The sequence below is a fragment of the Excalfactoria chinensis genome, chromosome Z (genome assembly GCF_039878825.1).
Source record: "Excalfactoria chinensis isolate bCotChi1 chromosome Z, bCotChi1.hap2, whole genome shotgun sequence".
NCBI lineage: Eukaryota > Metazoa > Chordata > Aves > Galliformes > Phasianidae > Excalfactoria > Excalfactoria chinensis.
In genome coordinates, this window is record NC_092857.1 from 14,022,958 (window position 1) to 14,048,811 (window position 25,854).

The 25,854-nt window shown below is 36.7% G+C and overlaps 1 protein-coding gene across 1 annotated transcript in view; it reads right to left on the minus strand.

The window, feature by feature from the left end:
- The window catches only part of HCN1 (hyperpolarization activated cyclic nucleotide gated potassium channel 1), a 195,462-nt gene that overhangs the window by 53,075 nt on the left and 116,533 nt on the right, over positions 1–25,854 (minus strand). The window contains exon 4 of the mRNA XM_072360351.1: positions 16,578–16,796. Coding sequence (XP_072216452.1) covers positions 16,578–16,796 — 219 coding nt within the window. The remainder of the gene's footprint in view (positions 1–16,577; positions 16,797–25,854) is intronic.

The window sequence follows — 25,854 nt, forward strand, 5'->3', positions numbered from 1 at the left end:
GTTTGTGGCAGTCTGGCAGTCTGGCAGCCTGGCCAGGGTCTGCCCTTACTGTGGGATGCTGCTACATGTACTTTTTCCAACTCCCACTGAGAATGAAACTGATCATTGTAGGTCCCTTCCAACTCAGGATATTCTGTGATTCTGTGATTAATTAACCTGTCAGCTGGGTGATACAAGGTCTCCAAAGTTATATTCTCCCTTCAATCATCACTCATTTGCCACCTGTGTTTATGACTTAATCCACAGCTAGAGAATCAAGTAATAACATTGTGGGTCAGTTGCAATGGATTAGCTGTATTCATGCCTCTGTCCTGGAGGTTCAATTACCATGGAGTAGAATACAACAATCACTGATCAGATCACAACTATAGGACAGAAATCCTACCTCAGTACCTTGTCACTGTGTGATCCTCATGTTATACATTATTAAGTCAAAGCTTTTACTTGCTGCACTTTATTTGAGGATGGTAGACAGTTTCCATGTCCTTGGCCAGAGGAATCATGCCTCCTAAACCGGGAATTAATAAACACTGTTCTGTCACTTTGAGGGCTACTGTTATCTGCATATCTCATACTTTTAAAATATCATTTCATCCAAGCCTTGCCTGGGATTAAGTGCCTAATAAAATCTGAGGTGGGGAAAAGGACAAAAGCTTTTGAATGTTGAAACATTCAAGGCCTAGTTCCCCTATCCTTCTCTTGTTCTCCCTGACAATTGTAGAAGTAATGACATGTGCATCATAAAGCCTCCAATTTCTGTGCAGGCCTTTGGACTACAGTGGCAGCTTATTTCATGAGGCAGGTAAACTTCTGATCTGTTCCAAGGCACAGGACAAACTTCAGCTAAATACTTGGTCAAACTTCAAATGAGTATGAAGTGGTAATCCTGTGCTGATTATCTTTGGTAACTACATATACAAAAAAAAAAAAAAAAAGAAAAAAAAAGAAAAGAGTCAGCACAGATGATTCTCAAATGACCTGAAATCTGGTTGTATTCACAAAAGACCTCAAATGCTAATGCTGCAAATCAAGCATCAGTTTTCATATTTTAGAAGTAGCAAAGTAATTAGCTTGCCTGTTTACCACAGACACTAAAAAACTGAATTCACTATGAATTCAGAGATACCTATATCATCTTTCTTCACTGCCTCTCCAGTTAGCCTAAAGGTATTTTCACATTAAAAATGGAAACAAGAACAACAACTACAAAAACCCACCACCCAGCCACATAGTTTATAATCACCAATAGATCAAAATAAAAATTAGGCTGAGGTGCAATGGATTCATTTTTATAGTTCCTCATCATTGGTGGGAACTGAAATTATTTTGTTTAGCTTAAAACCTATCATCTGTTTATTATCTGTTTTTCTCTAATTACCCCCTAAAGAGCACTGTTGCTTGCAAGAATGCTGTAAGCTGTCATTTTACTTCCACATGGTAATTAAACATTTCCTTTCAATTCCCACAAAGTACTCAATCTCTTATTATTGTTCTTTTCAATTAGTTTAATTGAGAAATTAATTGATAGTAAATTTTCTGAATAGGATTTGTTTCCTCATTCTGTTCCTTATCTTGCATAAATTTGTGTTTGTCTGCTCTAAAAAGCAGAGGGAAGGATCATGACAACCAAGCTCAGTTCCTTTCTTCACAGAGGCACCGACAGAACTTTGATTTAATGAAACAACTATTAAAGCCCCGAGGAATGAAAAGCAGAGCATTTCTTCTCCTTTCTGTTACAGGTGAAACTGTATCAAGTCTAAGGCAGATGATTTTCTTTTTTTAATGAAAAAAATATTGTACAGATGACAGCCTATTTAAAAATATCAGATATGCTGCAATGGGCTTCACCAAAGCTGCCAGTTCTGAAGAGAAATTTAATACCGATCCAGTCATCTCATAAAATTCTCCCTATCTTTTGAATAGTTTGGGTATTTTTAAACTTTTCAGTTCTCCTATACTGGAGAATACAAATAAATGGATAAATAAATACGTATTTTTATATTTGTGTGTATATATATAGTGTATCTATCTATCTAAATAAATATATATGTATATATATGTGTATATATATATGTATATATATATAGTGTATTTATTTATCTATGTAGTGTAATATATATACACACATACATATATACACATTATAACCATATTTATATATAATGTATATATATAGACATTTTAACCATTCCTGGAGCGAAGGGAGATGGACCTCCTACTCCAAGGAAATGAGTGTGGGATTAATCACTGCCCTATCATTCCTTCAGTTCAGTGACATTCACAAACACCCCTTTGTGCCAGACTGGGTACCTGTCCTTGGGATAACTGTCCATAAGCACAGAACGAACACTGCATGTCTCTTTGATACTGACTTTGTTCACAGGGTGACAAGGATCATCTCATGTCCTGTGACTTTTTCTTCTTTTTTTTTAATGCTCATTTCAGGCACAGAGTTTCCTCCTGGCAAGTGCATCACCTCACCCAAATGATCCCGCAATAATGAAGCATGGCGTAATACAATTCAGCATGTGCTACAATGTTTTTAGCAAAATCTGCATGCTTAATTGATTAGCATCTTCCACATAGGAAATCCCTTTATTTCAAAAAGTAATTTGAAGAAGTAATTAAGAAAAGGAATTTAAAAAAAAAAAAAAAAAAAAAAAAAAAGACTAATTAGGCTGAAATTATGTTACATTATAGCTATTGTTATATAGTTGTAATGAAAAGAATAATGTTTTATTAGCACAGTAATTGTTACATCTGCTTGGTGTTGTGCCAACATCTATGTGGGTAGCAGCACCAGCATGAGTAAGATAGAAACACTGACATGATGCAGCTGCTGATCCTGAAAATTCTGGCTTTGATAAGACTTTTGGCTTTCCAGGCTTTTTGTGTTAATTAGGAGAAAATGCAAATTTATCAATAAGAACTTGCTTTTTAAAAGGATCTATTTCAAATAAACTTGCAAAGCAAGTTTATCATGCACAGGAAGGCCCGTCCAAAGTCTTAGTGAGAGACAAAGGAGATACTTCAGTGCACAAAGATTGTCCAGTTGCTTGGTTACAGGATGCAGCACCCCTTGCTTCATCTAACAGCAGGTTCTTCAAAATGAGGAAATGGCTTTTCTAGGCTGGGCACCTGTGTGTGTGACAGAGGATACCCTTTTTCTTCCTAGTGATGGAAATGAGATGAAGGCAGCCACATTTCACCTTGATTTTTCAATACATTATAATCACATTATAATCACTTACACAGAAACTAGGTTGTGGGAAACACTGCCAGAGACTCAAGCTACTCAGATTCTGCTATTAGGTAAGAAGACTGAACACAGCCATCAGCTGTAAGTAATCCACCTCTGTGCTGGTATTTAACACAAAAATGCTTGAGACAATTACAGACAGACAGCTTCAGCACTGATTATTTTTAAGAACCTACAGAAACACGGAGAATGCCAAAAACTTCTACTCCAAGCAGATGGCCTCCATAATAATGTTACTCCCTTGCGATCTATTCATCTACTGATAAAACATATAACCTTCCTGCATATCTTATTTGAGCATACAGCTTGTCCCCGCATGACGTAAAGAGTCCTTTTGTACACAAAAATGAACTGAAGATGAAAGTGCATTCCTTAAGATCATTTTCTGTGATTTTTCAGCCTAACCTCAGTCGCTGTTGCTAACACACAACATCACCTGGAATACATGATTCTGAGCCTTCTGCACAAACTGCAGTAGCCTCCAGTAACCTGACAAACTGCCCTTCTGCTTGTTCCCTGGTATTGTGTCAAATTCATTCTTCTGAAATATCTGTAATCTTTCCCTTTGCTTCATCTTAACTTATATTCATCTATTCTTGAAGTATGAATGCTTCAGAGACACACTTAGTGTAATGAATTTACATCTCCTGGAGGCCTCTCTGATAAATGTCAGCCCTCAAATTTGTAGGACAGTAATTTTCTATGAAAACTGTTGTGTTTTCTGGAAGAAGCAGTCATTATTTGAGGGCTGCTCCAAAAAAATTGTGGAACTTACTTGCTAGGTAGAAAAAAGAAACTTACTAAGGCTCATTAAGATTTAATAATAATTCACTATTAAGAATCAAAGTGATACCAAAGAGATCTTAAAAACCTTTTGGGGCAGCAAAGTCAGTGGGGTTCAGTCTCCAAAGAACATATCCTAATATATCTTGCCAGTTGATGGAGGTGACTTCTGCCCTCTACTCTGCCTTCTGAAGCTACATCTGGTGTGCTGAAGTCCTGGAGCTTCAGGTTACAGGAAAGATGGGGAGAGATTCTTTATCAGGGAGTACTTTTATCAATGGTAATAGCTTTAAGCAGAAAAAAAATAGCGATATTAGGAAGCAGTTCCTCTCTATGAGCATGGTGAGGCACATGCACAAGCAGCCCAAAGGAATTCTGGATGCCGCACCACTGTTCAAGGCCCTAGGGAGCCTGATGGACAATGAGGTGATGCCGCTCATGACAAGGGGCTGGAACTAGATGACCTGCAAGATTTCTTCCACCCCTAACCATTCTGTGATTTGATTATTTTGATGTAAATTATAGCTTTCTTCAAGCAAATAAACTAACAGTATATGTGACATTTCTGGTTGTGGAGGAATAATTCAACACATTAACTGAATTCACATTTTAAAAAGGCAAAGTTCTTAATAATAGTGGGTTGCCTCCCACATGTCTGTGGAGATTTAACTCTCAAACGAATGATGACAATATATTTTTGTGCCAATGATTTTAGCAGAAATACTCAGAGAAAGTGTTTTATTCAATATAGATGGAATCATGCAAAGGTAAATTCAGAAAGCTGTAACTACAGAGCAGAAATAATTGAAATTTCAAATAATGCTTTTTTTTTTTTCCCATTTATTCTATAATATTAAGGCAAGAGCTAGAGATGTTAGACAAAGGTGTAAAACATCTTCAAGATCTTCAAGAACCTGTGACAAAATATGAAAGTTGTGAAAAGCTAGCAAAGGGTTCTGAAAAAAATCATAGACATCTCTAAACTAAAAGAACAATTTTTTTTTTTTTTTTTTTTTTTTTTTAAATAAATTTGATTTAGAAAAGGAATGTCTATTTCATACCATGTAATGTATTTTTAGGAAAACTCTGCTAAGTATCAGAAATTTTAGCAAAGGTTTCCTCGATTTTAGACTAGAATAAGATAGCTTTTTCCTCAATAACTAGGAATTTGCATGAATGGCTCTCAGTGGGATATCCTTCAGAGTTTCAAATATGCAATTGATAATTTCAGTACAGTGTCCCATTAAGCTAACATCACATTCAGTCATCAGACACTGTCGTCTAGACCATGAAGTTCTGTACAATGACAACGAAACTGTAGGAAGACCCTCCCACAAGAACAGTTGCGCATGCAGGATGTGTGAAAAACACAGGTAATGGGCTATTGAGACAAGAAAAGGTTTTTAATTTCTATTCTTCTTAACTGAACAGGAAAAAGCTGGAAAAATTCTGAGTGTTTTAAAGAAAGCATCGTAGCAGTCATGAGTATGAAGAAATCTGTAAAATTAGTATTTTAAGAAATTTAACTAGACTTTTAAGCACATATGTGTACAGATATATAGATTTTTAATTTATTTTAATTATTTCACTTGTGCCACAAGCAAAGTTCCTTTGCTCTTTCTTTTCATGGAATACTGAATTAACAAAATACAAGAATTATCCACTCTGAAGTTATCATTCTGTTTTAAGTTTTTGTTTTTACAATCTTCTTGTCAAACTGGTATGTTTTAAGTCTGCATTGATGGTGAACGACCTTTTTGAGAAGACATATCTAAATATACACTCTATAGCTTCAGATCCTGAGAAATGCAGAAAAAGAATGTTGCTTAGGCTAAAATTCAAGTGTTAGATAAGAATCTTGCTATGAATAATACATGTATATAACATCTGTAGTAATTTAGGGATTTTAGGGGCTAAAGCAGCAGCCAAAAAAAAACCAAAAAACAACAACACCAAAGCTTGTGTTTCCTTCTATGTTCCATGTTTGATACTGACATTTTCTTAAATGGATTGTCAGCATAGAAATCCTTATAATCACCCATTATTGCATCTAATGTAAGTTATAAAGTTAAATTCTGTTTTTAGCAAGTTGTTGCCTTTAACAATTCTTCTAAGTGCAAAGCCAAATCATTTCTAAGACGAACTCCCTTCAGCCATTGTGTATAGAAAGACAGTTAATTTTCACAGTCTGCCACAAGATTATTACCTATTCTGTTCATAACTGTATCGCAAATTTAAATGTCACATGCAGTGGGGCATACACCTCATATTAATGGATATGCCACAGAACAAAGCTTTCACAAATCACGCTTTTTTTCCCTTTATTCCTGCTTTGTCACATTATTCTAGGTAATTATACCACTGCACCCACCCGCAGGAAGCTCTCACTTCTTCGGCATAAGTGGCACAGCATTCTTCAGAAGAACAAAACCTTTATTTTTCTTCCATGGCAAGATTGGTGGAGGGTTTACTCAGGGTGCTATCTTCTCTAAACCCCACAACAATTAACAGCTTCTAGAGATGGTTTTGAGGAAAAGTGGGAAAAATATTCCCTGCCAGACACTAAAAGTGGATTGGGGGTAAACTGAGATAGTGGTAGACTAAGAAACTATAAAAGATAGGAAAAGACAGCTAAAGTTAAAAAAAACAACAACCTTCAATTATTAATTAAAAAAGGGGGGGGGGATGATTTAGAATTTTTATTCAAAGTCTCAAGCAGGGGACAAGATGATGTTATCCTGTTGTCCTAAATAATTTCTGGTTCCAAAACTGTACAGACAGCTTATACTTGTTGTCTTCCCCAAATCAATAACACTAAGAGAAGAAACCATGTTCTTAAATATTTTGGAAACAGAAATTTAAAACATGACCTTTCAGTAATAAATAATTGCATTTTCATTTATTGAGTCACATATAGCTGTTGTTTTATTGCTCCACTGCCTTTCAGTCACAGTTACCTACTGATTTTTATAGTCTTACTCTAAAATCAATGGCCCAGTATAGCCCATTAGAGTTTTTAATCTCTTTTGCCCATTTTTATAGCTCTCTTATTTCCTTTCACATTTTTTGTTTGTTTGTTTGTTTGTTTGTTTGTTTTTCCTAACAAAGCTGTCTGATCAGGAAATACTGTTCTCCTTCTTATAGGTCTACCTGATGGACCAGGGCCTATCAACTGCTGTAATATCTCTGTACATGCAACCCAAAATCTCACCTCCTGCTCACTTTGACCATTGGGTTGATCCATCTCATATAGCTCTGGGCAGCCTGGTCTAGTGGTTGGCAAACCTGCACACAGCAGGGGGGTTGAAAATATAAGATCATTGTGGTCCTTTTCAATTCAGGACATTCTATCATTCTGTGATTCTATGATCTCAGGTCTCATTTTATTGGCACTGTCCTCTTAGAGAAGCTGCTCTTGCTCAAAGTAAGTGGAGGCAGCAAAGGCAGAAATCAAGTCTCTCATCTGTCATTCTGCCCCCCAAAGTGGAAGACATAATGAATCGTTTCTGAATTTCTTCCAAAAAAGATCTTGTACTGTCTGATCTTAGGCTTTTCTCAGCAGATGCCCATCCAATTCAATGACCATCCATAAATCCTCTACTGTAAGCTCCCTAAAATATGCCAAAAGCTTCTCCCAGTTCTTTCCCCTCTTCATCCCCTTTCTTCCCTCACTCTGCATCTCCTTGGGCTCCTGCTACTTTCAGCTTCTTTATTCTTTGTAGGCATGATATAGGTAAAAGTGACACATGCCCTATTACTTCTGTTACACTGATCAAACCTCTCTTTCTCCAGTCTGTTCAATTTGCTTTTGCATCAGCTTTTTAGGCTGCCCCTGATGGGGCTGGTACTCCTTGATGGGGTGAGGCCCATGTTCACTTTTTGATACTGCCCAGAGGAGGTCTGAGAAACTCTTGATGCTCTGCATCAGTGTAGACAGCTAGGCTCTTACCAGCATATGTTTTCTGCAGATCAGAAGTGAAAAAAAGATCTAAGCAAAAATAAAGAAATAAATAATAAAATAATAATAAAAAAAAAAAGGTTGAAAAAGGATAAGGAGACATCTTTGATAGGAGAATGAACTCCATTGAACTCCAATTGATAACTCTAACCAGAAGTGCAATAAGAAATGCTCAAAGAACCTGCTGTCTTCATTTTTCTTTTAAAAATAGCTGAATGTTGTCTTTGAAACAGATATGCCTATGGTAAAGAAAGCCAGTAAAACAGTATTTTTTTGTAGGAGACCATAAAGATACTCATGTGGAAATGACATTTTTCTAACCCCAAACCATACAGTTGTAGCTCATAGCGTCATGCATTTTTATGAAGAGATCTGCTTTTGTCGTGCTTTTCATAAATACTTAGTGTTTAGCTTGCAGAAACTTGCAGGACAAAGACTAGTACAACTTAGGGAAATATTGGAATAAAAACATTTTACTGTTGTATTTATTATTGAGTGTGTACTTTAATTTTGTGAAAGTTACTAACCACTGGGAAAGAAAAACGATAATTTAGCACATAATACCATGGAAAAGAAATTACAAGACAGTCTTTTGCTGAGAACAGGTTTCAGTCCTACTGCTACCCCATACACCCCATAGAATTTATACATTTGTATTTATTGTCTTAGTTATCCAAATAATTATGTTTTCAAGGAAGATGTTTTAATTTCTCAGGCTTCATGAAAAAGGGTGTTGTTGGAAGAGAATTGAAGAGAATTATCATTCAGGAGTCAAGATAAAATCAATCAGTCTTTCTTTCCTTCCTCTCTAGCAAAGCAAACAAACGTTCATAACAAGGACTATTTTCTCAGTCATATTAAGCAACATGAAGTGTTATTTCCTTCTGCAAATGCAGGAAACAAGCATTGAATCATAGAACTGATTGAATTAGAATGGCCCCTTCTATAACAAGCTCCCTTCTGACAGAAATTTTGAAAAACATTAGTTTCTTGTAATTTGTTTCCTTTATTGAATAATAAATAAATAAATAAATAAATAACCTATGATAATTGTTGAGGAAAAAAAAAAGAGAGAGAGAGAGATCAGGATGTTTGTAAAGTCTGTCTTTAGAATTACGTCATGTCTTCACACTAATTTTATATAGTCATCATGAACAGGGCTTAAATTGTAACGAGCTTGCTCTGCATTTTCAAATGGAAAGCTGTTAGAAACCTAATCCATAATGCAAGACAGCAGTACACTTTATAGGTAAATTACCCACAACATAGCAATAAATCAAAGGAAGTCCCATCTGTCATTTTAGAAGCAGTGGGAGTCTATTACAGCTTGGCACAGGTATGATGCAGCCGGATGGATAGCACTTGGCTTGCATGGGAAGTGCTACAGGGAGGAATCAGTCACCTTTTTAAAGACACAAGGCACAAATAACCAACTCCATCACCCCAGCAAGACTGACTGCAACAGGAAGCTGAATCAAAAGAACAATGTACCAGAACAAGGCAGGAGAGAAGTGTGGTGACGGCATTTTAACTGATTCATAATCTTCTCCTAACACCTTACTATTCAGTTGCACTTGAAAAGTCACAAAGATACTTATTTTGTTATTGGAGTGTTGTTAAAAGGTGAGTAACTGCTAATCCTTGTTTAGGGAGAGAGAGAGGTAATAGTTTTCTCCTTATTTGGTGTAATATTGTATATTGTTCTTTTATACTTGAAAGGCAAGGAACATCAAAGTCAAGTTAAATATCACAGTTATACACAACAAAAATTCAAGGTAATGATTGCAAATGAAAATTAATGTAATGAAATGATGGAAAGAGAAAGCTGGCAAAGGCCCTATCCTGACATAACTACCATTGTTATATTCAACAAATAAACATCTCCCTGTGCAGTCCACACCAGCCCTTGAATTCCAGTGGCTCCATTTACAAATTCCTTTGGACATCAGAGACATCACAGTGATCTTCATTATGCATCAATATATTTTAAAGAATAAACACATATAAAAGAATTAACACATTTACGAGTACACGAATGTTCTTTAGAATTATAGTTGCTCCCTTTGAAACTGAATGTCTCAGGTTGTGGGTTTGTTTGGTTTGGTTTTTTTTTTCCCAACCAGCACCCAAAGGTTTTTTCCCCTTCAGAATTTTGTAATTTTGTCTTTTAATAACTAAGCACTTTCTGCAAGGTTCAGTAAGACTCACAGAGGAAAGAGTACTGTATCCATTCAGCAGCTTTTCATCTGACGATTGCAAAAACAGCACAAGATGACATAATGAGTCAGAAATAAACCAGAACTTTCACACTCTTTTTTTAACTCGTAGGCTCCCCGGACTTTCAAATAAAATCATAAGAATTATAACTACCAGAATTAAACTGCAGACATTGTCTCAGATGATGACTCTCAGTTATTTCTAAATAGTTAAGAAAAAAAAAATGACTTTTCTCCTTCTCAGTGTTACAGTATCTCTGTTTTCACACAGTCAATATAAAGACCTGAGACTACAAGAAATTTTAGAAACTACTGTACTTCATAATGTGCACTTCAAAAGTGGTCCACTATTTAAAATACTTAACTGTAGCAGAGCTAAGCACAAGTCACTGCAAATAATAATAATTAATAATAATAATAAATTTTAAAAAATCTTTATAAAATGTGGTCTGAGAAAGGAAAAATACAGACTGATATTCAGTGACAAGATTTCACTTTGGTTCCAATTTTATTTACTTGTAAAATTTGATGATACCACAGGTTGAAGTAAATCATCCCTCATTCTCCAAAATAAATAGTTCCTCTGGGGTTCTATGTATACCGTGGCACAACTGCACAGAAAATGTAAGACTTATCTGCAAAATTGCTCACCTGCTCCAGCACTCTGAACATGATATGACCAAATGTAAAAATAATGCTTTATAAGTGAGAATATGCTGTTTTCAAGCACTGTAAAAACTGCCAACAACACCAGAAAAGAAGGGAGGTGTTGTTCCACCTTGGTTTTAACCACAGAGTGCTTAAAAGTTAAGAAAACAAGGCAGAGCAATCTACTTCTCTTCATAAGAATATGCAGAGGAACCAGCCGTGAAGTGAATACTGACCAAATCCTGATGTACTCCATGGCAGAGCCAGTTCATTGCCTTCAGCCCTGCACACTACGATAACTGCACAGAAAGAAGCACAGCTCTCTGCCCAAGCATTTAAGATATTTTCCTGAGAATACATTTTGTCCCCGCTACCAGCACCACTTGTGGATGTTTTGGCAGCCAGCCATTAAAAGCTCCATGGAAGTGGTGGGAGAATCAATCAGTTACTCCCAGGGAACCATAGTCATCTGCCCTAAACCTGCAGGCACAGCAAAGTTTCCATTCCTCTCAGCAAAGCAATGTTGTTTGAGCTGTGAGGAGTCTCCTTTCTCCATTTCTTTCCATCTGCTGCTCCTCGCTCCAGTACAAGCAGCCTGGAGGACTTCTGCTTGAAGTGCTCAGGTGCAGGTCAGCTCTGAACCTACTTCCTCATTTCCAGGACTGTCCTCCGCCCCAGGCGCTGCCCAGGCAGAGGAATCAGTGCCATCTGCTCTTCTGGCTGTCTCATACAAGAAAGGTGGCCCCTCTTCTTTACTATGTAAGGAACTCAGATGCCTCACAGCACAAGGTGCTTGAGCAAGTGCTGCAGTTCATGGAGGAGGGGGAAAACTGGAAATACAGCTCAGCAACTGCTGCTTCAACCTGCCCAAGAGCTTGCTTGCTCTTGAAAGTACACATCGAGTCTCTTACCCCATACACTTCAAAGAGAATTTGGATATCCAAACTGACACAGTGAGAGGCAGACTTGAGAGGCTGATGCAAGGCATTGTGCTGCACAATCTAAAGCTGTCCTCCTGTACTAACTCTGTTATTCATTTGTAAATGCTTATTTATATTCATGAAGAGAAAATTAAAAATGAGCAACCTGTGCTTCAAATCATGATGCTATGTTTGAGCAGCCAACACCAATCACTGAGTTGCTTTAAAATTATCTTGCAAGTTTTACATTTTCTCTGTAAAAATGCGCTTTTTCTCTTTGGACTGGACTAACTTAACTGAAAATATGCTAAAATATCATAAATTAATAGAGAAGATAAAAGCATATTAATAAAGGGTTAGAAAGAGACGTCATTTGGGATGTCTGAGGTCAGTGTCAAGCCTAGAAATCTTTCATTTCTGTGATAATGATTTAAAATTTCTTCTCAAGACTAAGACAGTAGCAATTGTATGGAGACAGATGTTGTTTATTTTATCATTATTTCCTATGTAATTTGTATAGTTGGATTCCATACATTTTTTTGCCTCTTTACTACTTGTAACAGGTAAAATCACTTAATCTCTTTGGTTCTGCCTTTTTATTATTTCTGAAACCCTGTGTGTTTGATTCACAAATAGATAAAAATCAGAGTATACATAGTAAGAAATGAAAATGGATGAAAATATGAAAATTGCATAATAAAAAAGGATATGGTAGCTGATAGCTGTCCTTTTATCAAGACAACTTCCAAATTTTTATGAATACAAGATATAGTGTATGCTATTATAAATCTTATTTCTATTTTCTTGTTGAGACTTTGTATATGGGTAGTTTATGGCCACAGACTGAAGAAATATTAACCACTACTTATATTAACAATCAAGATTGTTCAATGATATCCAGAGCACAAGGTGGACATTTTCCTATTAAAAACTAACAGTGTCTACAGGAACAAGTATTTTACTAGTGGTCTTCACCTCCTTGTCCAGTGACTGCTTAGTTGGCCACTTTGTTTTACAATATTTGGTTAAAAATATTCATATATTTCTACTTCTTTCATATAAATTCTGCCTTCAGAAATACAAACATCTTTGAGATGTGGTGGTTTCCAAGATTTTACAAAATGGGAAATAAGTTTGCTACTCAAAAAGTTATTTGTATTTACTACTGCATACATCCTAATGCAAGACTGTTTGTCTCTTCATAAGGTAGAATGATAAGCCAGGTTGAGCCTACCTGGCTCCAAAATGTCTTCCTCCTAGCTCAGACCTTGGATCAGACTCATGGAAACCAAGTTCTGATATATGTATTTTAGATATTTTTTCTTTTATAATGATAATGATTTCCATTCGCTTTAGCAGAACACTCTGAAGTGTACCTCAATCCTATCTTTTTTTTGCAGTAAATCTTGGTATGTAATTTTATTGTCCACCTTCTCTAATCAGCAGCTAATAATCACTGTTAAATTCCACTGAAAAATTATGTCTTTGGCTCATCGCAGTAAACATGTGGGAGCAATGTTTACTTTCTTACAATGCTTTGATTTCTCTCAGCATGCAGTGCTTGGCAAACAGTCAGATTCTTAGCAAGTGCTGTTTGATGGTGTTTGACATATTTGGCTTTATTAAAACTCTCCTTTTTCTATGTTTATTTCTTCCATTTTGAATTGTACCAGTTCTAGTTTTGAATGCCCTGAGCTTTGGAAGAATCTAGAGGAGGAAGATATGCTGATCTTGGCAAATCCATCATCTTCTTGTAATGTAAAAAGGAGAACTCTCCTTCCATTATTTAGATCAAATGCCATTTTAGTAGAAAACAGTCAAAAAAAAAAAAGGAAAAGAAAAAACAAAACAAAACAAAACAAAAAAAAAAAAAAAAAACCAAACAGGATCTTTTTCTTCATCTCGTATCATTTTATGTTGCCTAGCAATTCACATTAATTTTATTATTTTCTGTATCTTCTAAAAGCAACAATGGAGCAAAGTAATAGAGAATCCTGTGTACACCAAACTTAATTTAATGAAATTACTTTCATTTAAATAAATCCCTTTCTCATGATTTTTCCAATTTTTGAATTTCAAGAGAAAGAAAAAGCAATGCATAAGACAAAAATAGCTGTGTGTGTACATACATTTATCTACACACATATAAATACTGAAACTTGTGGCTGAAGATTTAATTTTCCTTTTCCTCAGGTCTCCGATAAGTGACATATAAACTGTGTTATTTTAGAAAAATATGCTGCCAAAATAGATAGCACAAACTGATCTTTGAAATACCCTTTTATCTAGCTTACAGAGTAAAGAGAAGGCATACAATATTCTTTAGCAGCTAGTAGTAATGATTCTATAAATCTTAGATTATAAAGTTTATTAAGCTATGATAAAGCAGTGGACAAGAATACAAACGTCAGTATAGTTGTTATAGCTGATAATACATATGTGATTTCAGGGCCTCAGAAGTCAGCAGAAATATTCTTTAATTAAGACAATTTTTAGTCTATAATAACTGGCATACGAATGGCTGCCAGAAAGACAGAGAAACATTTTCTAAAGCATGCACTTTCTGGCTCATTTTTTTCATTTTTGTCAGTGCCATGTTAAACTCTTGCTTCTGATGTCAAGTAATAGCAAAGTAGAAAAAAAAAGAAGAATGTAAAATGTTGAGAATTTTGGAAAGTGAAAAATGCTATACATGTCTGTGGCAAAGTTTAACAAAGACTGCAGACTAAGTTTTAATTCATGAGCAATACTGATGGAAGGTAGACAGTTGGACTAGATGATGTTAAAAGTCTTTCCCAACCTTAATGAGTCCACGATTTTATGATTCTATGATTAATTTATACAAAATATTCAGATGATTTACTTTGCATCATTTAAAATATAATAACATTTTTGCACATGTTCTGCATTTCTGTAGCTCAAGACATTGTGATATCATGAAGCAGCCAGGAAATTCAGAGTATAATGACTTGTTTCCCACACCTGCGTATGTGTATATGTGTGTATTTATGCTGACTAATCTCTACTGAAACTGTAGTTACACTAGGTCTTGGGTTTATTTTTTATGCCCTTTTTTATAGGTACTTTTAAGATATTCATGTTCCATGGCTCCCTTTAAATATCCTGTTTTGATAAAATTGCTCCCATCAGCTGTTAGAACAGACATTGCTGACTAACCCCAACAAGACAGTTGGGTTAAATCACTTACCAGGATGAGCCCCATGGCTTTGAATTGGAATGGATTATGGAGTTTCATGTGGCCACTAAAAACACTGAGATATTTAGAGTGTTTAATAATCACTCATCCTCTCTTAAACCATTCATCCTCACTTATGCTTCAAGGCAACATCGTGTGGGCTTTCTTGCTTGCAAACTTCTGTTATAAATAATTCTGATGTTAATATGTCAGCCACCAGCTAGTTTTTCTATTACTGGACTGTTACCATATCTCTTACTTCTGACTCTGATGCATATATTCTGTTGTCTTGTTGCAACTAGAGCTTAACAAATCTGAGTGTAAACTGTTCCATTCACTCACTTAATTTGGCTTACCTTCCTGTAAAACACTCCTTTCTCCTTACATGTTGGTTTTGGACTCTTCCTTATTCTCACCAAGCAAAGTCAGGCTGATCCTTTTCATCTTCAGCACTTACCAGGGTCACCCTCTCCTAATTCTCTGCCAGGATTTTCCCCCTGGCTTGTATTACTTTACACCAGGGTTTCTGCTTAGTTTGCCTTTCTGGACTTTCTTACGGATATATGCCAAATAATACTTCTCAGGACATGATTATTACTTGCTCATTTGAACTCACTGATTTCACTAGTTTTCTTAGCTGACTTCACTCCTGGCATGACCTCTCCAGTTCCCCACTTACTTTAATATCCTATTTTGGTCTCTTATACATATCTCAGTAACTGTACATCTTTACTGTCCTTTGTTGAAGTTCATTAGCCTCATCATACAGTTTCAAAGCACCTCTTACACTTTCATTTGCCTTCTACTGTGTGACTGGCAGAGCTAGTTAGTGCATATTTGTGCTCACTCCTGAAAGTTCCTACCCTGTAGCCACCTGTTTACGTTTTTTTAATTTTAAAATTAAATTTTATTTAATTTTAATTAATTTAGTTTATCATTCCTATAAGGACTCTAACACAGAACTGAACAAACTTATTCTTCCTGTTTCATAAAGAATCTTTTTCTTTCACTAAATTCTATCTACTTTGCTATCTTTTGGCTATGATTCCTCTTGTCTTTGGAGACATCGTGGATTATAGTTTAAACACTGACATTATAAAGCAAAGACCTATTTATAGTACTTTTCCAAGGTAGTTCCATTTTTGGAACTGCATTTGAAAGTACTTTTATTGAGACTGTCCTTATCATTATTTTCCTGTGTTAAAATCTATTCTCAAATTGCTGTCCAAAGGAATCAAACAAGGAATTGTACAAACATGCCTAAGTTACCAACATCAAGATCATAATTCAAGCTGCTTAGATTTGAGACCTACAGAATGCAGCATGGGGGTGTAATGTGCTCTTATGGAATTTAAGCAAGTTACATATCCGAGATTTCAATCAATATATATGAGATGTGTGCTCCCTTCAGAATGCATTTCGCGCAGGAATATGGCTAACACACAGTGTGTCCTGAATTCCTTTGTGCTCATTAATATTCACTACAGGATATGGATGCTACCAGATCATTTCATGCAAACTTATAAGACTTTTTCCACATTTAAAATATTTCATCAAACTACTTCAAAACTTAAGAGGGTACATTAAAATGTGTTACCTTCTCTTGATATTGTCGCCGTGAAGAATCCAGAGACTGAATGAGGGCAGTGGCATGACCAACAAACATGGCATAACAAGTAGCCCCCACAATCATACTCAACATGGTTATCCAGAGATCAGACATGCTGACTGGGGCACGGGCTCCATAACCAATGCACAGCATATGGCTCATGGCTTTGAAGAGCGCATATGAGTATTGTTTCCCCCAGGAATCATTCTGCAAGAAAAAAAGACAGGTGACTGAGCCAGCAAGTAGCTGAAGTTAAGAACACATTTGTACCTGTATACTAGGATAATAAATTACTGGCTCTGAAAATGTGGTCTGGTAATATACCCCCTGTATGTGAGAAGATATTCCTTCTGAATTAATTGTTAGATCAAGTGTTAGAGATTGTGCCAGATGCTAGTTAGCACAGTAATATGAAATACATCTGACTACTTTAAATGCATGATTGTGCTCTTAAACCTGGGAGTTAACCTAATTACAAGGAGACTAAAGGTCAATTTTATCTTTCAGTTCTATGGCAGAAAGATTTGAAAGAGCTGACCATGCAAACCTATTAAGAGCAAGAAGGTGGTACTTCTACTATGCAGGAACATATTCTAATTGCCTAATTTCTTTCTTTTCTGAGTACTCCATTCTAACAGACAGCTACTTTTCATCTTGTCCGCTGTTTGATTTCTCAAGGAGAAAAGAAAACTCGAGTTGTTGTAATGTCTTCTTGTGATTTATCCTGTCAGGCAACTAGGAAACAGACAGCCATTGGCTTACTCCCCCCAGAATGAGATGAGGGAGAAAACTGGAAACAAAAGTCAACACCTAGTTTGAGCTAAAACTATTTACTAAGAAAGAAATGGTAAACAGAAAGAAAAACGGAATGACAACTATGTCTACAGATCCACAATGCAATTATTTGCCGCCTGCAGACCAACACACAGCAACAATACCAGTATTCACCAACTAATGCTCAGCTAGCAACAAATCTCACACCTGTTGACCAATGCCCAGAAATCCCCAGGCAGCCACCCTACAGCTTTCTGGCCTTTCGCACGATTTCATGTGGTCTTTCCAGATTCAGGCCAATGTCCTAACTCTGCCTCATTCCCTGCTGCTGCTGCATCATGGTGGCAGCATTTCCCTGTCCAGTGGCTCAGGCTGCCCTGGGTACTGCTCCCACTGTTCATCATCCTAAACTGAACATCAGAGTGCTATTAATGCTACCTCATCTGAAAACATGACAGGTATGCTTATCCTGTTGTTACATAGGACTACACTTCTTATGACAAAGTCTTGGACTCACATTGTCACATTAGGTGATAGAAGCCATTGTGCAATTAGAAAACTATGACCTAATTGCTATCATAGAAACGTGAGGTGAATCGCACAACCGTTTGAATGCTACAAGCATTTTGGAAGAGATATGTAGGGCAAGAGAGTGGAAGATTCTCCTTCTATATTAAGAACTGCATGGATTGCAAAAAGCTGCCTCTAAAAAACTGCCATGAAGAGGTTGAGAGCTTGTGGGTTAAAATTAGGGACTGGACTGATAAGGGACATCTGGTGGTCAGGATCTGCTACTAGCTGCCTGATCAAGAAGACCCTGTTGAATATCTTGTTGAGCTTCTTGCTTCAGCTACAAGAAGTATCATGATAACAGTCTCTCATCCTGATGGGGACTTAAATGACTGATATCTGCTGGAAAAACAACATGGAGGGCTGCAAGTAATCAGTGACTCTCCTGGAGTCCATTGAGGGTAACTTCCTGGTCCAGGTATTAGACAAAATAACCAGAGGTTCTGTTGTTCAGCAATACAAATGACCTCGTTAAAGAAGTTAAGAGAGGTAGTCTGGGTGGTAAAGATGATTCTCTGGTTGAGTTTGTGGGACCTTGAACTTTAGAAGACCTGACTACCAGTTAAAAAATACTATTGGAAAGAACCCCTGAGAAGCTGTCTTTAGGGTCAAAGGAATGGAACTGAGCCAGACCTGTAAGGATGCCTTTATGAGAGCTCAAGAGCACTCCAACTCCATATGTGAGAAATCAAGGAGGGGAGGAAGGAAACTGCGATGACTGAAAAAGAACCTGCCAATTAAGCTGAGGGATAAGACAGAAAATGACAGGATGTGGAAGCAGGGATGTGTGGCCTGGGCAGAATACAGGGATGCCGTCTGGACATGCAGAGATGGGATCAGGAAAGCCAAGTTGCAGATGGAAATGAACTTGGCAAGGGATGTGAAAAATAACAATAAAGGATTCTAAGGTACAATGGTCAGGAGAGAGAGGCCAAGGAGAGTATATCATCTCAGAGAAATGAGAAGGGAGAAAGACAGAGAAAGCTGAGGTACTCCACAAATTAATTGTATCCATTGTTTCTCACATCTGTCACATCCCCTGACCTCTTGGAGGGTGCTGGGAAAGCAGAATATCTCCCAGTGTAAGCAAAGAGCAAATCAAGACCACCTGATGAGACTGAATGTGTCGGAATTATACGGAACCTGATGATATGCATCTTCAGGATGAAATGTCCTGAAAAAAGTGGCTGATGTAGCTGGCAAGCCACTCTATGTCATATTCAGAAGTCATGACTGCCATGTGAAATCCCTGGGAAATATATTTTCCCAAGGGAAATATCACTTCCAGTTTTAGGAATCGTAGAAAAGCACATCTGGGAAACTATAGGCCAGTGAGCCTTATGTCTTCTCCTGGGAAGATCAAGGTACAGATCCTCCTGGAAGACACATTAAGCCACATGCAAGACAAGGAGGTGATCTGAGACAGCCAGCATGGCTTCACCAAATGCAGATCATGCCTGAATTATCTGGTGGCCTATGTAAAAATGGCTGCATCAGTAGAGAAAGGTAGAGAAACTGATGTAATATACCTAGACGTGTTTGACTCTTTACATGGTTTGATATTTACATGATTTTAAACTAAAAGAGGGGAGATACAGGTTAGATATTAGATGGAAATTTTTTACTTAGAAGATGGTGAGGTACTGGAATGGGTTACCTAGAGAAGCTGTAGGTACCCCATACTTGGAGCTGTTCAAGGTGAGATTGAATGGGGCACTGGGCAGCTTGATCTAGCAGGTGGCAACTCTGTCCATGGCAGAGGACTCGGAGCTAGATGATCTTTAGGTTCCCTTCCACTCCAAGTCATTCCACAATGCTTTGATTCTATGAAATATCTCAAGAGTGGGTGTTGAGTGCATGGGGCCAGGCTCTTTTTGGTAGTGCTGAGCAACAAACTGGAACACAAAAAGATCCATATGAACATGAGAACTACTTCACTTTGTGAGTGACAGAACGCTGAACAAGCTGATAAAAAGGCTGTGGAGACTCCTTCTGTGGAGATATTCAAGACCTGCCTAGAAACTTTCCTGTGCAACATAATAAGTTTGATTTAGCAGAGGAACTGGACTAGGTGATCTCCGGAGATCCCCTTCAACCTCTAAGATTGTGTGATTCTGTGATTTCATAATGCAGTTGGCCTTCTGGGCAGCAAGTGAACATTGCATTATCATGTTCAATTTTTTCATCAAACAATGCTACCAAGACTTTCTCCTTAGGACTGCTCACAATCTAATAGTCACCCAACCAGTCTTCATGTTTGGGATTGCCCCAACCGAGGTGCAGCACCTGTCAGTTGGTCTTGTTATACTTAATGATGTTTCCATGGGTCCTGTTCTTCTGATACATAGCCATCTCTAACAATGCTTTCATGGAGATGAGAAAAACATGAGGGTTCCCTCAGAGGCTTTGCAAATCTGCAGCTTTACATATGGATAGTCAAAGGGGCCATTCCAAGAGAGCAGAAGACACTTTAAAATGCTTCAAAAAGCCTGAGGAGTCCAGGTTAGATATTTCTGATTTCTTTGCCAAAGAAATGAAATGAGAACAGTTTTATAGCTGTTGATCATCCATTTCCCAGGAAAACAAATTGTGCTCAGAGGCATGTAAAGTACACAGCATTTACCACAAGGAGAAAGAGGAACTGGGATGACATCAATGAGATTAACCAGGTTTCTGGTATTTTGTATAATGTAAAAGACCAAAAATATTAATTCTGCAAACTTAGAAAAATCTTCAAATCAGCAGCAGTACTTCTGTGCAAAATTTATTTGTGAAATACCAACATTTATGACACATTTTGAAAGTTTTGCTCAAATGCTCTTTTTTTCTTTTTCCTCAGAAAGCTCGTGCTTGCTCTCTTGCCATCTTAGATGCCAAGATTACTGATAGACCTTTCTTTTCATCTATTCAATGCCCTGCCTATAACCTTATCAGAAAATAAAAGTAAAAAATCTCCAAAACAGGAAATAAGCTAATCACTCTTGGATTGCAGATAACAAAGTTTATATTTATTTACTAATATGTTAATATACAAATTAGTACTTCTTACACATTTACATTTGTTTTATTTTTTAAGTTAAAGATTTTCATATGTGATCTGTGTCGGTATTTATAGGTGAAACTTCTGTGCTGTAAGTGTTGTTAAGGAATAACTTTTCAGTGTCTGTGCTAGCAAACAAAGACTTAGAGTAACATTTTTGATAAATTTGGGTTTCACTGCATAATAAAGAAAACTGCTTTCATTTTTGTCTCTCTCTCTATATATATCAGAAAATGAAAAAAACTAAAGATGCTTTCTCTCAAACACTTCCAGTTTGAGATTCAAGTGGCATCTGTGTCAGTACTGGTATTTCAATCCAAGCTCCCTGACTCCCATGAAAACAACTCACACTCAGTAAAGTAAGATGTATTCTGATACTGGTATATATCTTCTTTGAGTGGAAATAATTAATAACCAAACCAATCCTTTAGAAGTTTCAGTTATCAAGGAAAATAAAGTACTTGCTGGGAAAAAAAATAAGCTGTTCTTAAGACTACAGTAATACTACTAAACCCGCTCTATTCAAGAGATATTAAGATCAGAACTTAAGTTCTTTCAGGGATCCACTCTGCAACTTATCTTGCTCCTGTAAATTTGCTTTTAACTATTACAAATATTAAATAATAATAATTAAAAAATGCTGATTTCCATGTTGTCTATGACTCTTTTCTATCATATCTCTGGTCTGATAATTTGTAATTAAAGTTCTTTTATTTAAATTATATTTTTATGTTAAAATCTTTTATTTAATCCATTGCCTGGGGAATTTCATTTCTTGACTGACATTCACTCCAAGTCATTAAATTACTATTTTAAGTAAAATACCACTGCAAAGAATAAGAAAATGGAGATGAGGAAAAGCAACCAGCAAGCAGTGCTTTCTACCAAAAGTATAAAAGGCACAGTGAAAAGTACATTAAATACTACTTGGGAAGTAAGGTTGATGTGACACAACAGTGTGCACTGGCAGCATAGAAGGTAAACTATATTCTGTGCTGCATCATAAGACGGGTGGCCAGCAGGACAAGGAAGGCATCTGCATCCACCTTTGGGGTCCCCTCCACAGGAAAGATGTGAAGATGGTGGAGTGGGTCCAGAAGGGGGCCATGAAAATGATCAGCACCTCTCCTGTGAAGACAGGCTAACAGAGCTGGGCTTGTTCAGCCTAGTAAGGAGAAGGCAGCTGGGAGACCTATCTGAAACCTTCCAGTATTTAGAAGGAGTCTATAGACATGAAAGAAATAAACTTTTTACAAGGGTAAATAGTGATAGGACAAGGGGGAAAGCTTTCAAACTAAGTAAGGTGAGATTTAGATTAGTTGTCAGGGGAAAGTTTTTTACTGAGAGGATGGTGACGGGCTGGCACAGCCTGCCCAGAGAGGTTGTGGATTCCTCTTTGCTGAAGGTGTTCAAGGCCATATAGGATGGGGCCCTAAGCAATCTGATCTCGTACAGTCTGATCTGTGGCAGGGGACTTGGAACTTGATCGTTGAGTTCTATTCCAGCTCAGGCCATTCTGTAATTCTACAATTCTATGGTTCTTTTCTTCAGGATGATGAGAAAAAATACCAGTGTGGAGGGTGCAAGTTTCAGTGCAGTTACTTGTGTTGTGCACTAATTTATCGTAGATATAAAAACCACTTAGAAAGAAAAGTTACTGGTAATGTCAAACTCTATAAATAAATCATGGAAGTATCAGTGTTAGCATGTACACACACATATATAAAATAACTTTCAGTATTTTTTAATTTGTGTTGTATAACTTAAGGGCTTGGCAGAAGCATCTCCAACTTTTTTTCAATACAAGAGGTTGGAATTTCCTACCACCCAATTCAGACATGCTGTTCTTTTCTGTAAGAAAGTAAGAAGTGACCATTCCACTGTTATTAGCCTGCTTCTACTTTTATTAAGAAGCATTTGTGCACTTGCAAGTTGCATTTTTGCAACTGCAATTGCACAAGGCAGTTTTTACATAACGCATTCACAGACAGTATCCCTGAGTTAATGAAGCCCATCCCATGAAATAGACCAGTGTTTACAAATCCAGCTTTTCTTTGATACGACTATGAAATATTTATATTTTTACACGTGTGTCAAATGTTTCCTTAAATTGTAATACTTTTGTTTTGATGAATAGCTTTCAAAAAACACACCACTGTATGAACTGAAAAAACTCTGCAACCAATCAGTAAAAAAGGGCTTTTAATTTCTTAGTTGACAATGAGTTGATCAGTGGTTCCAGATTAGCAGTAATCGGTTTAAAATGTTTTAAATGAAATGACATTAAATTGGAAAAACTATTAAAAACTGTAATTGTGAGAAACAGCAAAGCTGTTTATCCAAGGATTGATTACATAATCTAGTTTGATGACATTAAGAAATCTTTGGATTTATGAAACCAGTGATAACGGATCATTTGCAGTGGTTTTGTGTGAACATACGTTAATTCAGTTTTTATCCTAAAGAACACATTCATCACATGGCACTTCTGATCTTTAGAGGTCTGTTTCCGTGCCTCTTCCTGCACTACAGGGCACTCTTCTGTGTCTCACTATTTCACACAAACCTGCTACAAATATCTTTTTTGCAATATCAATTTCTCTGTTTATAACAAGTAAATCACAAAAAGGCTACATGGTGACTTCCAGGGGACGAAAATAAAAGCAAATTATTTTTTTCTGAGCATCAAGAAAGAATTTCTATTTTACTGGAATCTATGGAGGTTTCCAAGAGGAAATTTAGTTGTCATCAGACAAATCAATTCCACTCCATTACTGTAGTCATTCTCTAAGGCACAGCTTATCTTCCCACAGCTATACACTTGAACTATATTATAAACTGATTTAGAAATCAATCTTAACAGGCAGACTATTGCAGATAATGCTGGTTTTCAAATTTTTTACTCAGTTCTTTTTTCCAGTCACATCACAGTCACTGTGTGGGTCACAGAAACTGTCCTCTCAGTTTACAAGGGCATGCTTTATAACTGAAGCAAGGATTGACTTAGGAATAAAGTGAAGTGGTTTCTACAGGGACCTTTGACTCAGACTCCTAGTTCTCCTCCCAGAGCTGCAGCAGGAGTAGGACAGTAGCCTCTCCCTACAAGAGCTTGCCTTGCAGTCAACTGAACTCATCCGTGCATAGCCAGCATTGCGTTTATGCTGTCCTGAAAGCAAGTGAGATATAACCTAGTGAAGACAGATATAAATATTGACAGGAGATGAATAGTCCGAGTTTATACTAGAAAATTACAATGTATTAAAAAGCTTCTTGAAACTCTGGAACTTTGATTATCATTAGAAGAACACCTGGAATGGAGCCAGGTAGCACTCTCTCAAGTCTTATCAGGTCTACCTGGGAGCAGTTTGGGAAATGAACCACTTCTAGGCCAGCCCGTGCTGAAACCCAAATAAGATTAATAATATAGACACTGTAAGTAGCTCCTGTCCTAGTTCTATGCCAGTGCTCAGAACCTGACAGCTTTTATTAACTAGTGTGGAGGTATCTATGCAGCCTAAAAAACCTTTGGTTTTAGCATTATCACAGAAAGTAATTGCAGAAAATGAATGTAAAGCTGTTAGTGGCTTTAAAGGTTAAAGACAGCATGAAGCTTCCTTGCTAATGTGGAAGGGCATAGTATCTTTCAGCACAGTCTCCAAGAAAAGCCCCCTAAAACCTTGAGGAGATAATACACTGATGGTCAAAATTACTCAAAGAACTGCATCTTTTCCAAAGGGAATTTGATTTAATTGTATATGTATCTTATATAACCCTAACCTCCTGGCAGGGAAGTTGGAGATTCATGATCTTTGAGGTCCCTTCCTACCAAGGCCATTCTGTGATTCTGTGAATCTAACATTATTTTTTCTAGGTATTAACATTATTATTTCTAGGTATTTACCTGCAAGCTGTTATTTCCAACAGCTTCTTAAAGATATCTTAAATTGAATAACAATTTAAAATATTATTTAACTAATCAAGGAAGTATGCTAAGATATGTTTACACTTTCTTGTTTAGGGCACTTTTAACTAGTATTTCAAACAGAACTAGAGAAAGCAACATGTATTTCCTATCAAATACTGTGTCCTATAAATCCAGTGGCAGATCTAGACTGAACTTGCCAAAAAGCTTTATCGATTTCAAGTTTACCTTGCTTTGAAATTGGTATCTACACATCTTCAAATTCTGGTTCTGATCTCATATTTCAGAAAACAAGTTGTGTCCATTAGCAGTAACTTGCCAGTGTTATCTAAGTTGTACATGTGTTACACAAACATCACTAGAATTTAATAATTTATCCACCACTATGTTTCTATGTGGATATACAGCATACATTGTTGTACATCAGTTGCATAATTTTCTCTGGCTCCTACAGTACCTTGGATTGAAAATAATTTACAGCAAAACAATATCACATTATTTCTACTTTCAAATAAGTTCTTTTAATACCAGAACAAATAACCAAGGCAGTCAGGGAAAGGCTTTGCAATGCCTTTTTTTTTTTTTTTTTTTCCTAGACTCATGCAATAGAGAATGTACTGTCACACAAAATCTATACCAGCATAGCTTTTATTGCTAAGAATCTCTTGTTTCCTTGGACTAGTAAACAAAAGCAAGGTGGGATCAGACTTGGAAGACTAAATACCCTACTGCTATTCTACCAATCTCAAGAACTGCCAGGAATAAGAATATGTTTTAGGAATTTTGTATGTCTGTGTGATTTAAAAGAGAAAAACAACAACAACAACAACAAAAAGCCCTAAATTGGTAAGCCCGGTGGAATAAACAGATGTCTTCAGAATCTTCTTAACATTTGTCTTTGCAGATATGTGCACAGATAACAGATGGTGCAGATGACTCAGCATATACTTTCAAAACCA